Source organism: Zootoca vivipara, chromosome 15 (assembly GCF_963506605.1).
Source record: "Zootoca vivipara chromosome 15, rZooViv1.1, whole genome shotgun sequence".
Taxonomy (NCBI): domain Eukaryota; kingdom Metazoa; phylum Chordata; class Lepidosauria; order Squamata; family Lacertidae; genus Zootoca; species Zootoca vivipara.
Genome location: NC_083290.1, coordinates 26,140,175 through 26,156,070, shown reverse-complemented (window position 1 = coordinate 26,156,070; position 15,896 = coordinate 26,140,175). Strand labels below are relative to the sequence as shown.

The 15,896-nt window shown below is 45.7% G+C and overlaps 1 protein-coding gene across 4 annotated transcripts in view; it reads right to left on the bottom strand.

Moving 5' to 3' along the window:
* DIXDC1 (DIX domain containing 1) overlaps positions 1-15,896 on the bottom strand; it is an 82,304-nt gene that overhangs the window by 32,290 nt on the left and 34,118 nt on the right. For all 4 annotated transcript variants that reach the window (XM_060268555.1, XM_060268556.1, XM_060268554.1 and 1 more), the window contains 4 exons: positions 13,218-13,347; positions 9,859-9,984; positions 6,437-6,695; positions 5,544-5,651 (listed from right to left, as the gene is read on the bottom strand). In XM_060268555.1, coding sequence (XP_060124538.1) covers positions 5,544-5,651; positions 6,437-6,695; positions 9,859-9,984; positions 13,218-13,347 — 623 coding nt within the window. The remainder of the gene's footprint in view (positions 1-5,543; positions 5,652-6,436; positions 6,696-9,858; positions 9,985-13,217; positions 13,348-15,896) is intronic.

Below are 15,896 nucleotides of genomic sequence, written 5' to 3'. Positions count from 1 at the left end.
CTGGCCTTCGACACCTGAGATGTATGTTTTCAGGACCTGCCCTATTCACGTGACTGCAATTTTTAAAAATTGTTTTTAATACTGAAATTTAAATTGTTGTAACCTGCCCTGGAATCTACTGGTGAATCTACTACTACTACTACTAGGCTCCCAACCAACACTCAGACATGGACATTCGTGAAAGTCAATAGGAAGGAAGTTCCTGAACTCTGGGGCAGCCACAGTAATGCAGTGCTTAGCCCACCACTATTAACTATGATTATTAAACGAAGCCTCCATGTACAGCAGTAGGTGACTAACCTGTGGTCCTCCTGATGTTGTTGGACTCCCATCAGCCTCAACTAGCACTGTGAATGGTCGGGCATGATAGGATCTGAAGTCCAACAACATGATGTACAGCAACAGTATACCTCTGAATACCTGAAGCTGGGAACAAACTAACAAGCAGGGAAGGCCATCAGCTTCAAGCCTTGCATGTGAGCCATCCAGGGGAATCTGGCTGGCTGAAAAAGACTGGACTAAAGGATGCTAGTAGGACAAACAAGGCAGTTCTTGTGGAAAACCTCTCCTCCTGTCCTCATTATTCAATCAATGCACAGATGACACAATAAAGGAGGTGCTCTAGAATACAACAGGATATAAGGGACGAGGCAACTTCTGCCGTGGGTCAGGCCCCACATGAAACCGCCATATTCTGTGTGAAGCATGAACATATTAGACGCCAAAAGAGCTGGGGAGCTGGGGTGGAATTCCAAGTAACATTCCCAAATAATGGAGTCAGCATATTGCTTGCTTCCAGAATCCTCAGCTCCTGATTACCCGAGTTATGGCAGACTTTAGGTCAGGGAAAGAGAGGGGGGAAATGTTGCCAATTAGAACAGCAGAGGGAACTGCAGGAGGCAAATTGTAATTACCCACCCTGGAATCGGGCCAGGCTCTGTGGGCCAATCACTCTAACTCTTGTGAAATGTGCCATGCAGTTTTTAATGAGATCACATGACCAAGGATTCCATTTACTTCTCTTTCAAAGGGTATTTTTGTTGGCACTGTCTCCCTTTGCCCCATATATCAGAAACCCAGGGACTGGCACAGTTGCTAGGGAAAGACAAGCAGTTTTTCCTGCCTATATCTTCCTGGGCTAAGAGGCATTCTGCCTCCACTCCTTTCCTCCCCACAAGCTGACGTGCATGGGCTGGTGGGAGAATGATACTGCCTTAGGTTAGGGGGATAGAAAGAGCTGTTCTATAGGAAGAGGAGCTGTACACCTGTGAGCCTGGTTAGGTGCTTTGTTAGCTCCTTCTCTGTTTTGAGTTACAGTTGGCTGCCTTGGAGGATCCTACATAAGACATCTTATTCTCTCCCTCTAATATGCTTGGGTCCAGGGATTGTCACAAGAAGGACCTCTGTATACCAATCAACATAGGCTCCTTTTTAAAGAAATAAAATAAATAGGGGAGGCGCAAGTCATGCATTTCTTGAATTGACAAAAGTTCTGACAAAAGTTGAGAATCCCTGGCTCCACCAGACTTTCTGAAATGCTTGAAATATCTGTATGTGTGGGAGGTACACAGAGATGGGGTCGAGCCATACTGTTTTCACTGCACATAACTGCACACCTCCTAGGATTATTATTATTTTAAGCACACCACCGCAATCCAAATCAGTGGGCGTTTTAAATCTGAATGCATGTAAATGAACTGACATGCAAAAATGATGAATGCCTGTTATCCCGTCTCCCTTGTCTCCCTTTCCCAAACAGAACGTGAGTGGCAGAAAGCCCAGGAGAACTATGTGCCTTCACTCTTGTATTTAACAACTTGCTTGGCAGCTGCAGGAGGTAATAAGGAATTCCATGCAAGAGGGAATAAGTGGCGGAGGAGGAACAGATCTCTCCACCTCTCTTCCACCTGTCCACTTGGTCTCCTCACTAGCTGCAGAGAAAGGGAAGCTCCATCCCTCCTCCGCCAGCCCACATTTCTATTTCTATTATTTACAAGCCTCTTACCAGAGTAAAATGCTGCATTTCTGTTACTCGCTGCAGAAAAGAGGGCGTCTTCTCCTCCACGGCTAGCATGGAAATACATTTAAAACACATGGCTCCCTGCCCCCACAAAGAACCCTGAGAACCGTAGCTCTGCGAGGGGTAAGCTACAGTTCTCAGGATCATTTGGAGGAAGCCATATGTTTTAAATGTACGGTGCGCATGTGGCCTAGCTCCTTAGGTAGTAAAAAAAAAAAAAAGGTGTGCTTGTTACCTTTCTGTGGAATCATTAACAGGCTAGTTTATGTCTTCTCTTTCTATTCTCCGGTGGCCATTATGACCTATAAGTTTCTGTGGTGCACAGCTGTCTTGCACGTTTCCTCCCATATTAATGAGAGGGTTGCAACAACAACAAAAATGCAGATCAGGAGAAAAAATTGTTGGTTTCTTGTCGAAGAATGCAAATCTGTTTTTAGCAATTGGGCTGTTGTAACTAGCTGTATGATTTATTTGTGTATCCAGTTATATTGTTGCAAGACTATATGATAAATAATTCATCAATTAATTATTTAATCTGGTGTGGGATCTACATAGAGTCTGTCCGCAATAGAAGCTCCAGCAAAAGAAGAACAGATTGGATTAAAAATTCTACCTTTGCAGTAGAAATACCACGGCATGGGACACCCTTTTGAGGATACTGCATTTAGGGTGAGGAATGCAAAGGTGCAAGCACATCTATGTGCAACAGCAGAAACAACAAAATACACTGTGTGGGTCACATCATGCTGCCCTGATGTGCAGATGACCCCCCCGATTTGCATTATTGTGTTCACAGCTGTAGCCCTATAGGCCTGGCAGAGAAACAAGGAATGGATTCTGCTGCCTAAGCTGCAGAGGCACACATGGCACTCGTTTTAGACTTCTTGGTTGGGTCTGAGTAAAAATAAGCCATAATTACAGTCAAGCTCCACTTCCTGCAAGGTCCTTTTCCCAGGGGCCTCCGTCTCAACTACTGCCAAGGCTCAATTAGCTTGTGAGGTTCTCCAACAGCCATGTTAGCATGGCTTTTTATAGTGAGGTGCAAGTACCGTACTTTGCCCTGAGTTTCAGTTTCAAGGGAGAGCACCCGCTATGTGGACTGTGGAGAGCTCTTACTTTTCCACCACAGGGGAGTTGTGGGAGGAAGAGGTTTTCCACAAACTAACTACATGCTGAACTGCACCAAATGTGAAAATCCAGAGGGCTCCATGGGGTTTGAGGATGGAGAAACAAGAGAATAAAAAGCTTGGGGTGATGCCAAGTAATAGATGGGGCATCACGGTAGAAAAAAACAGCTGCTAAGCCATGGCTCCTTTCAGTCAAAGAAATTGAGATTTCTTGCTGTCTGTCTGTTTGTCTGTCTCTTTCCAACTGTCTCCATGACTTAAATCAGCTTTACTCTGCCCAAGCGGCCCACCAAAGGACCCTATGAAGGGTATCAGGCTTTCCTCCACCATGCCGTCAAAGTTTCCTTCCTTTTCTTGTGTCTCCCATAAAGAGAAGAAAGCTGCTTGTAAGCACCGACATTTTACTGTGCCCTGCAAAATTTTGCACCCAAAGAGAAAATGCATGTAACAGAAATCCAGAGGCAAGCAGAAAAAAGCCCAGTGAGCAGAAAATAGGATGCAAATTGGCAGATACAGGCAAACACACAACGCTCTCTGAGTTCAGAGGGTTTGCTTTCTGATTGTACAGTTGTGAGGGTATCAACAGTGACTAAAGAGCAATGGCCATCACAGACAAAGCACTTGGGAGGAATGGGGAGGGCAATTAAGGGAACACATTTGGGAGTAGGGGAAGGCATTTGGTAGTCTTATGCTAAAATTCTGGGAGAATTGCTAAATTCTAATGAACATGAGCACAGAATCTGTCAATTCTAAATCCAGAGAAACAGTATAAAGGTTAGTGCAGGCATCCCCAGACTTCGGCCCTCCAGATGTTTTGGACTACAGTGAAACCCCTACTTACGAATTTAATCCGTTCCAAATGCACATTCGTATGTAGAAACATTCGTAAATCGAAACGATGTTTCCCATAGGAATTCATTGGGAACGGATTAATTCGTTCCGGAGCCTTACCTCCCTCGCTGCCCCGAGTTCGCCGCTGCCCCTGGATCGGGCCCTCGCTGGCCTTGTTGCCCCGCGCTCGCCGCCACCGCCAGATCGGGCCCTCACCGGCCTCGTTGCCCCGTGCTCGCCGCCGCTAGATCATGTCCTCATGGCCGCCGCGGGCTGGCCTGCAGCGAGTGGGGCTGCGGAGGAGCAAAAGGCAGAGGCCTCGGCCACCCGCCTGCCCGCTCCCTACCTGTAGCGCGCTTGCTCGCTCGCCTGCCTGCCTGCCGATGGCTTCTTTTTCTCCTTCGCCTGCTCTGAGCAAGTGAGCGTGCGCTACAGTTAGGGGGTGGGCGGGCGGGTGGCCGAGGCCTCTATCTTTCGCTCCTCCACGAAAGGCCTCTGCCATTCACTCCTCCTTTGCTCCTCCTTTCGCTCCTCGCTCGCTCGCTCGCCTGTCTGCCTGCCTGCCAATGGCTTCTCTTTCTCTTTCTCCTGCTCCGAGTTCCATGGGCGCTCGGAGCAGGCGAAGGAGAAAGAGAAGCCATCGGCAGGCAGGCAGGTGAGCGAGCAAGCGCGCACTACAGATAGGGGGCGGGCAAGGCCTCTGCCTCTCGCTCCTCCGCGGTCCCGCTCACTACAGAAGGCCGGTCTCGCGGCGGCAGCAGCAGCCATGAGGGCACAATCTAGCGGCGGCGGCAAGCAAGGGGCAACGAGGCCGGTGAGGGCCCGATCCGGCAGCAGTGGCGAGCGCAGGGCACCGAGGCCAGCGAAGGCCTGATCCGGCAGCAGTGGCAAGCGCGGGGCACCAAGGCCATTCGGATGTCGAAGAAATTCGTAAGCGTGCCCCAATTTTTTTCATTCGTAAGTCGATTTTTTTGTAAGTAGAGTCATTCGTAAGTAGGGGTTCCAATGTACACTTCTCATCTTCCCTGACCACTGGTCCTGTTAGCTAGGGATCATGGGAGTTGTAGGCCAAAACATCTGGAAGGCCGCAGTTTGGGGATGCTTGGGTTAGTGCAATTTAAACAGTGTGCTGCTGCTGCTGTGTGTGTAGTATGAAATATTTCTAGCACAAATTGAGGAGGTAAAGGGCAAGGAGCAATATACTTTGGGAATCTGTGTAGCACAGGGGCTAAAAGCTATGGGAGAAGGCAAAGAGCTGGACTGTGCATGAAAGCACCACAACATAACTTCTCAAACGGTTTGCGCTGGGAATTCTTTTGCTTTAGGGCCTTCAACAAGCAGTGTCTGTTCTCCAATATATACGTATTCATGAAGTCTAGATAAAACAAAACTAGAGATTCTAAAGAAGCTAAATTCTGCATCAGACTGAAGATTCCATGCAGCTCACCATGTGCATGGAAAATAGCCTTACTTGTTTTTTTAAAAAACCATTACAGGACCAGCTTCTACAAAGAATAAATTTGGAAAAGCATGGAGGTAGGAGCTGCAAGGAGCAAATTTAGTACCTGGAGGAGTGGGACTCTGAAGGCACACTTTGCTGCCCCTCATATTGCTGTACCAGTGCTCGGACACTCCAGTACGGATGCTCAATCTCTTCATCCAGGCTGCTGTCTCTGAAGATTAAAGACTGCACCATGAGCAAGGGCAAACAGTGTAAAATAACAACAACAGCAACAACAGCAACCCACCCACCCCCAGCTTCAATTTAGGCTAATGAGGCATATTCATAGGATTTGGTTGGCACTGCCTCCTTATCCAGATTTTTAAAAGGCACATCATCACTCCTTGCACATAACTGGCTTAAAGATGTGCATTAAAATAAATAAGAAACCTCTTGTACCATCAACTACACAAGACAAAGCAAACTAAACAAATGTTACAGAAAAATGGCAAAGTGGCAACTGTGGATCCAAAGAGAGAAGTAGATGGGTTAATGGTATGAATGGAAGGGCCCAGGTCTGCAATCCCACCGGTCTGTGGAAATACAAGTCTTTAAGGCTTTTGTAAATTTCTTCTCATCAGCCTACAAATCCAATTGCTCCTTTCATAGGCTCCTGATATAACATTTTGCCTGCACAATCCATACCAGTGTGCTGCTAGAAAATGGCAGTTGCATTGCAGAAAGGTGTCGGCAAACCATATACCCCCAGGTATCTCAAGAAAGAGAGCCAAGTCACATGCTACAGAAAAAAAAGAAAGAAAGAAAAAAGCCTTCCCCATCGGAAAAAAACAACATGATGCTGAGTCAATCCACTCTAGGGGAAAACCCTTTTTGACCAATTCTAGATATGTCAATGAGGCAGAAACTTGAATATCGGCAAAACTAATCAAAGGGTGTTTGTGGAGTTCCAAATGGCTCACGTTATCAAAATGAAACTGAACAAGTGAAATGAGTTACCTTTGTCTGTGCCGGAGAACATCACGCCCCAAGCGCAAAACATCCTGGCGAACATCTGCCAGGGCAGCCACTGCACCCTGGGCAACAGCAGCAGCTGATTGAGGCCTGTGATTGGCTGATGACAGTCCTGTTCCTGCCGAGTTCTTTCCCATCATGCTCGATGGGGTCTGATTGGCAGCTTTACTTGAGCCAGGTTTAAAATGAGCAGCTAAGGCAAGGATTAACCTCATGATGCATTTCAGGTTCCCATCAACAATGTCTATAAAATACAACCAAACCCAAACAATGAGGTTATTTGTCTGAAACCCAGAATGACATACCGGTAGTCTGGCCAATTATTGCAACCATGTTAGTATATTTATATCCCACCTTTCTTGCACATTGAAAGTCAAAGCAGTGTATATGGGATTCCCAGGCTCAAACCATATCTAACCTGCTTAGCTTCAGAAAGGTGGCTGCACCATGAGTCTTCAAGTCCATGCCCTTCCTTCCTTATCCATTGGCAGGTGTAGTTCAACTTGTACAGGGCCCTGATGGTGTAATGATATGCATTTCTTGATCCCAAGAGCAGCAGCCAATAATGTGGAATGGAGGCATATTGCAATGCTTCAAGGACCACCTTTCCCCATATGAACCGACCCGGACTTTTTGCAGTGCTAAAAACTGAGTTACAAAAGCTCGACGGAGGCTGCCTCCGCTGCCGTTTCGCTTCGGCCGAGCAGGTCGAGGAGGAGCACAGCTGGCAGCGCCCCTGCCTGTTGTACCATGCTCTCCCTTTTTTGCTTCTGGGGGGGGCAGCTGCCCCCCTGCCCGCGCTGGGTACGCCCATGTGACAATGAATGAACCACAGCTAAAATATTATGTTCATTTTTCACATGGTCTAGTGCCCACCCCCCTAATATTCTTAAGAGGATCTCTTTCCCAGTCTTCAGAGAGTAGCTGGAAGTGGGGAGGCAAAAAAAGGTCCTCCTTTCCTTCCACACTGCAGTTTTAATCTGAAATCTTAGGCACAGTACTGCACCCAGAGCTCAGAAACTAATTCCCTGTTGCAAAAGGTGCCTAGAACAATGGGAGTCTCGAACACTGACTCTGTGATCATCGCCACAAGTGGTCCAGAGTGGAGCAACATGAGAACAGGCCTTTTCTGCAATGGCTCCCCACTTCTGGAATACTCTCCCCAGTAAGGCTTACCTGGCACCTTCATTGCGTACCATTAGGCGCCAGGCAAACACATTCCTCTTCTCCCAGGCCTTTGGCTAATTAAACAATCTATAGCCTTTTAAACTGGGGGGGGGGGTGTTCGTTTGTTATTATGCTAAGTAGGTTTGTATTTTTATACTGTAAACTGCCCTATGATCCTCAGATGAAGGGCGGTATTTGAATTTGATAAAATGATGAATAAATAAAAATGCATAATAATGTCTGGAAGACCCAGCTGAAGTACAAAAGGTTTTGGTAGCTACACCCATTAGAACTTTTGAGAATGTAGCTGAAAAAGTGACTCAAAAGAAAATCAATTACTGCCACCTACAGATCAGGCCTTTAACTACATGGCACACTTCCAGGTTTGCTAGATGGGAAACTGTCTCATCATAATTATGGGGATACTTTCCAGTAAGCAAGCCCAATTAAGGACAAACTATACATTCAGATTTATCACATTTTATTTTATAAAACTGGGAGGGGAGGGGAATCTACTTCTAACTCAACAAGAAGCAGCAAAATCTAACCCACATGTTATCACACTTCCCTGCATAAATTTTAAGCAATACATTGAAATGGGCAGTTGCAACTAACTTGTTGCAGGCAATCCAGATTTCTTCCCTCAAGCTAGGACTTGCTTTTGTTGCACTGGTTTTTCTCCCCCCCCCCCTTATTAATGGTATATTGTCTTCAGAAAACAGTACATACCACATACAAATCTAGGAAATTATTTTCTAAGTTACAAAGCATCGTACTTTTAAGCAGATATCTGAATGTGGGGGGAAATGCAAGCCGTCAACTAGCTAAGGCAGCAATTGCAACTAGTGCATAAGTGTCACGGGCACCACCTAACTGAAACTCTTGTGAGAAAACGTCTGGTCCCATGCTCACACCATTTGGGAATTTGTTTAGTTTTATTGATTTATAAACCACTGCCCCCACCCCCCACCCCCCCAACACACTACAATCCTCGAAGAATGTGGCTGGGGTAAGTGTTCTGTTGAATGTTTAGATAAACCCAAGGGAAACAAATTGCAGAATCCCTGAAAAACTCTAAGTGACACTGTCTATGCGGATTAGCAATGCTGCTGGTTTTCAAGAACCAGCATTAATGTAACAGGTGAACCTCCTGGGAATGGTTTAAATATTAACAAATCAGTCTGCGTTTCGGATGGCGTACCTCCAGCTGTGCAGTCTTCCTCCTAAGTGCAGCCGACACTCTTCACAAACCCGTTCCTGCCAGTGGTTGCGATTGTGCTCATGACAAAATTGCCAGAATACAATGGTACCACTTCTATCCAGGCTGCTGAATAACTTAATTCTATACTATTTCAGGGGCGGGAATATCCCAAGCCCCAGCCCTAACTCTTTCCTGCTATCGTCTGGTCTTCATTGCAGTATGATGGTGCACCCATTTTTCCTGAAAAAGTAGCTGAGCTAGGTTAAGCATAAGGAGTTTTTACCATGAAAACCCTATTTATCATTTCCCAGGTTTCCACCTTAAATTGTAGGAAGCCCAATCTTGGTAGAAAAAAGAAAGAAAGAAAGAAAGAAAGAAAGAAAGAAAGAAAGAAAGAAAGAAAGAAAGAAAGAAAGAAAGAAAGAAAGAAAGAAAGAAAGAAAGAAAGAAAGAAAGAAAGAAAGAAAGAAAGAAAGAAAGAAAGAAAGAAAGAAAGAAAGAAAGAAAGAAAGGTTTCCCAGGGTGCCATAAAAATCTGAGGCCTGATGCAGCTTACATAAAAGCTGATACAAACTCTTGGGTAACATCTCAGGGCTTCTCAAGAATGCTGCTGTTGTCATAGAGAGTCCACTGTTTCCCCCCATAAGTACAGAGGGTTCCCAGCTGACATCTGCAGCCTGCAGGGCTACGCTCTCCTCCTCCTGGAAACAACAGAAGCCACTGTGCCCCTTGTCACCCACTCCCAGTGCCTCAAGGTAAGCAGTATTTCCAACGAAAGCGCTCTGAAGCTCACAAGACTAGGAGAACATTTCTCCCGATTCATGTGATATTTGTGACTAATGTTGATGCCAGAGGAAGATGGAACAGCATCTGGCTTTGCCTTTTATATGTCTTTTCCACTGAATGTTTTGTTGTACTCAGCAATGGAAATGCTGGCAAACACGGCTTGCGAAAAGCAAAGAGGAAGGTGAATGCTTGTTTCTATTGACGTGCAATGCTATTTCATTGATTTGTATACATCAAACTAAAGAGCCCTCACCTTTAGCTGATGTCTGGTGCATACGGATCTTTTTGGATGCCACGAATTGCAAGACTTTCTCCACATTCTCCCTCATTTCTTGAGGGCTGGCGGGGTTGACCTGCACTCCATTCAGTTTCTCTCCAGCTGTGGAAGAGACACAACCTAATTATCAAGAAGAATGAGCTTGTGTGACACTAACTGCCTACTGGAGCTGTTACAGGTGGAGGGGAATAGTTGTTAGCCTCAGCAGCAGCTTCTCCTCGGAGGCAGAGGGGAGTACAAGCTGTGATTTCACCATCCTCTTAGGGCACTGGAACACTAGAATAAATAGTCAGAGCTCATGCCCTGAAATGGAGCTGGCAAAGAGGGATCTTTCATTATCTGCTGTATCAGCTGGATTCAGTCGTGTCCTCCTGCTGGCAGGCTCCACCATGTGGCCTTTGAAAAGAGTGGCATTATTCCAGCAATCATTATGGCAAACCCTACTATTTCTTCCTTATAAATAAATAGTGGTATCTCAGCAAAGAAATTAGTACCCAAGGAAGCCCCGTGAAAAAATAAAATCACAGTTTAGACATACTCTCATTGTCTGGCAAGGATACCGATCATGAATAAGGCATTGGTCAAACATGGCCTTCAGCGCAAAAAGAGATATTATTTTTGTTCCACTCGAATACAGTGGTGCCTCAGGTTACAAACACCTCGGGTTACATACTCTGCTAACCCGGAAGAAGTACCTTGGGCTAAGAACTTTACCTCAGGGTGAGAACAGAAATCGTGCGCCGGCAGCGCGGCGGCAGTGGGAGGCCCCATTAGCTAATGTGGCACCTCAGGTTAAGAACGGACCTCCAGAACGAATTAAGTTCATAACCAGAGGTACCACTTGTACTGCTTTGAACTTACGTTTGCTTGGGGGGGGGGACAACCCAATCCTGTGTGACCCAAAGAGAGGTAGAAGAGAGACCTAGAACTGGGAGCTGATGGGACCAGCAACAGCCTAAGAGCTTCCCCCACCTTCTGAGGGGCTACTTAAGACATGAACACCCTGATGAGAGGCAGATTAAAAGAAATGCAAGGTAGGGAATTCCTGCCATCCTGAGACTGAGAGCCCCGTTTCTCATCTTTTAAAAAAGTATACTACATTTCAAGCCATCTTGACAGAAAGGTGATATACAAATGGAATCAATCAGCAACTCCTACCCATGTTTACTTAGAAGCAAGCCACTTCTAAGTGCCAGGGTAAGCATTAGGGTGGCAGCAAACTTAAACTTTTTTGTTGCTACTAATGCTGCCTTTTATATGCCTATTGTCTTTGTCCATAGAGTTTTCTTGGCAGGGATACTGGAGTGGCTTGCCAATTCCTTCTCCAGGTGGATCACGTTTGGTCAAAACATAACTTCTCTAAGTTATTTAAAGCCCCTTCGCCACGACAAGGCAGTGATCCATGAAGGGGATCACTTGGAAAATAATCCTTGGAAAAGACCTTGATGTTGGGAAAGATGGAGGGCACTAGGAGAAGAGGACGACAGAGGATGAGATGGTTGGACAGTGTTCTCGAAGCTACGAACATGAGTTTGACCAAACTGCGGGAGGCAGTGGAAGACAGGAGTGCCTGGCGTGCTATGGTCCATGGGGTCACGAAGAGTCGGACACGACTAAACGACTATACAACAACAACAATGCTGCCTTTATTCTCCTAAAAACATTTTAAAATGGTTCTGCTCGTTGCTTGCTGCTGGTGCTTTACCTAAATTTATCAAAGCCATAGAGCTGTTTGGGAAACTTATTTTCAAGCATGGACTGTGGCAAGTCTGCTCTGTAGCTGACTTGTGCAAAACTCTCTCCCTTTCCATCATTGACTTCTCTCAGCCGCCTGGGATGCTGACTAAGGATTTGTATTGAAAGCTCTGTTTGTACAGTACCATGATTTGGAACAGCCAAAAAAGTTCCAAACAATCTTTACAGCAGGTTAGAAAGGCAGCCTTTAAAAAAAATTCCTGTTTTTCTACTCCATCATAAGCAGATGCATATAGTTCATTGCTGTGCCATTTTGTGTGTAGTCATTTACCACCCCCTGCCAATGAAATCCCATTCCTTCTCATCAATATATGCAAATTCTACTCTGCTTTGTAAATGACAAGGGACCAAATTTTCTTTAAGTTTCTACAGTCCTGGTGCTTTGACTGGCTCTTCCTAAATGCAGGCACTACTACTTCTAATAATAATAATAATACCGCCTCTCCTGGTATGCCCCACGGAGGACCTTAAGGTCTGCAAATAATAACACCCTGAAGATCCCAGGCGCCAGGGAGATTAGACTGGCCTTGACCAGAGCCAGGGCCTTTTCGGCCGTGGCCCCGGCCTGGTGGAACGCTCTCTCACAAGAGATCAGGGCTCTGCGGGATTCGACATCTTTCTGCAGGGCCTGCAAGACGGAGCTGTTCCACCAGGCCTTTGGTCGGAGTTCAGTCTGGTTCTTTTCTTTCTGTATAAGAACAAACATTAAAGAGGTCTCCTAGCCTGCTCACAGGTCCTTTATAAGACCAGTGGTAACAGTTGGCCCTGGAGAATTCTCAATTTTACCTGTGGACTGACATCTGTCCAGATTTCAATTTGCCCTGAACTAATTTTAAGATGTATTTTAATTAACTGATTGCCTGTTTTATGTTCTTATTTTTTTTGTATACAGTACTGTGTTAGTTTTATGTTAGGCACCCTGAGCCTGGCTCCGGCTGGGGAGGGAGGGGTACAAATAAAAATTAATAATAATAATAATAATAATAATAATAATAATAATAATAATAATAATAATTAATAGATCTAAGAGTAAAGGAAATCCTTTCATAGTTTCCCTAAAACAGTTCTTGGCCCAGGTTGTCAGTCATGAAAAGCATTCTGGCATCTATTGGGACACATATGGAAGTAAGGAACATTTGCTTCTGGGATTCACAGGTCATTCTCTTCTGACGGGGGATTGTGGAGACCAGGTTGCAAACATCTTGGGCCTACATACCCCTCCTGTTTTGTTCCGCCATTCCCACCAGCAGTTCAAAGATTTATCCTTAGCAGTCCGAGCTTAACAGGCAATGGGGAGCTCCTTACAAGGAACAGTGCCCTGTTTTGAATGGAAGTGCAGGCAGACAAACTGGATCAATACTGGAGCAATATTAGACAAATTTCTGGTGAAGTGCTATCATTGATTTATTATGTTATTTTATTTTGCAGACAGAAGGCATGCACACAGTCTTCCTTCACAGCACACTTCAGCCATTGTGCATCACTCTAGAGTGGCTTCAATCAAGTTATGGAGGAGGGTGCAGTTGAAAACAACCCTGACATGTTTACAATGAGTGTCTTCTGCCTGCCATGTTACTGACCTACGATCTCAATGAGAGAAGCCAGGACAACGCCATCTCGGAGATCATGCCTCAGGTCCTGCACTGGCTTAACTGTAGGCTTCTTCTTCAGCTGTGAATTCACCCAGGCCACATATGCTTGCAGCTGTTGCTGGAAAAGAGGAATCAGAACAACACACCATTACCATCTTAACACTTGCTTGAGAACCTTTGCACAACTGCATCCTTGCATGAGGAGGGGGGAAAGCAACAAGGCAGCAATCCAAAACACCATGTCCATCCTGACATACACAATGAACTGCACATGCAAGGGCTCACCTGCTGACTTTACACTCAGGTGTTCAGCAGTTCACAAGAAATGAAGAGACCAAGGAGCTACCCCTTCTGCTGAAGTCAGCTGAAAAAACGTATGCACACACACACACACACACACACACACACACACACACTGTAACTCTTGTGCACACCGGATCCCAGATTGAGCTAAGACTTCACTTTCCATTTTCAAACGCCATGGACAGAGACTTTTATCTGAATTGCAGGTAAAACTACAGAACACTGTTTTTCATGTTGTACACACAATTCCATTTTTGCCTCAGGTCATGCTCTACCAAAAAAAAAAACTCCTATAAACAGACACCATAGTGGAATAAATTGATGCCACCTCTTTTATACATTCTGGAGAGTATAAAAAAGGATCAAATTAATGTTGGAAATGTTCAGATACAGAGAGATCTTTAATTCACATGTGGTGGCAATGCAAATTCACCAAAAAATAAATAAATCTGGGAAATGATATATGATAAATTTAAAAAGATGCTTAAGTGCACTTTCCCCCAAAACCCAGCAGCGTTCCTGTTAGCAACAGTAGGTCAGGAAATACCAAACAAAGTTAAAAACTTATTTCTATATGCAACAGCAGCTGCAAGAATAGCGTACGCAAAAATGTGGAAAGGGAAGGCTAACCCAACAAAGCACCAATGGCTGCTTAAACTAATAGAATACGTCAAACTAGCAAGTATGACAGCCAGATGCCAGACCAATATTGGATGCCAGACCAAGGTGGCTCTCTCCCAGAGCACTTTTGGGTTGCCCCAATTGCCCTTCTCCTCCCTGCACCCCCAGGCTTCTGCTCAACTAATTACTTTGGTTGCTACCTAAATTTAGGGCATTTAAAAAATCTGACTTGCTCTACCTCTCTTTCAAATCAGAACCAGTGAAGGCGGTGAAGGTCCTGTGTGAGTGTCTGGAGGCAGTTGGAGGATGGATGGCAGCTAGCAGATTGAGACTGAATCCTGGCAAGACGGAAGTACTGTTTGTGGGGGACAGGAGGCGGGCAGGTGTGGAGGACTCCCTGGTCCTGAATGGGGTAACTGTGCCCCTGAAGGACCAGGTGCGCAGCCTCGGAGTCATTTTGGACTCACAGCTGTCCATGGAGGCACAGGTCAATTCTGTGTCCAGGGCAGCTGTTTATCAGCTCCATCTGGTACGCAGGCTGAGTCCCTACCTGCCCGCGGACTGTCTTGCCAGAGTGGTGCATGCTCTAGTTATCTCTCGCTTGGACTACTGCAATGCACTCTACGTGGGGATACCTTTGAAGGTGACCCGGAAACTACAACTAACCCAGAATGTGGCAGCTAGACTGGTGACTGGGAGCGGCCGCCGAGACCACATAACACCGGTCCTGAAAGACCTACATTGGCTCCCAGTACTTTTCCGAGCACAATTCAAAGTGTTGGTGTTGACCTTTAAAGCCCTAAACGGCCTCGGTCCAGTATACCTGAAGGAGCGTCTCCACCCCCATCGTTCTGCCCGGACACTGAGGTCCAGCGCCGAGGGTCTTCTGCCGGTTCCCTCGCTACGAGAAGCCAAGTTACAGGGAACCAGGCAGAGGGCCTTCTCAGTAGTGGCACCCACCCTGTGGTAGTGGCACCCACCCTCGGTAGTGGCACCCACCCTCCCACCAGAGGTCAAAGAGAACAACAATTACCAGACCTTTAGAAGGCATCTCAAGGCAGCCCTGTTTAGGGAAGCTTTTAATGTTTGATGGATTTCTGTATTTTAATGTTTTGTTGGAAGCCGTCCAGAGTGGCTGGGGGAACCCGGCCAGATGGGCGGGGTATAAATAATAAATTATTATTATTATTATTATTATTATTATTATTATTATTATTATTATTATGTATTCTTTAGGATTTTTTGTTAACCAATTTGGAGGTTTTCTACTTAACTGACAGGTAACAAATATCGAGGGGGGGGACACACACCCACACACCCCTCTGTGTTTACCAGTTTAATTAACATGAAACTATAGTTTCCATCCTACAGTACAGCGGGAAACAGCAATCCTATTGTGTTGGGAACTCCCTAGGGGCAGACAAGAGCCTGTACCATTGAGGCGACATAATCCAGTTTATTCCTTTTACGGTATATTGCCTTCCTTTCTGTTAAGCTCCCCGTTATTCTGCCGACGTGGCAGGTTTCATGTCATCTCAGCAACGTCAGTCACAGTACATGCTTCTACACAGCCCATCCACCACAAAGTCTGATCACAGCACCACTTGTAATCATCTTGACAAGAAAAATCCAACTCCAGCCATAGCACAACATGGTTTTGGTCTGCCTTGCTCAGAAAGGTGTTCAGCCACTGATGTCTGTTGGATGCCCCTGCTCAGCAGAAAAACGGGGACACTGGAAGGG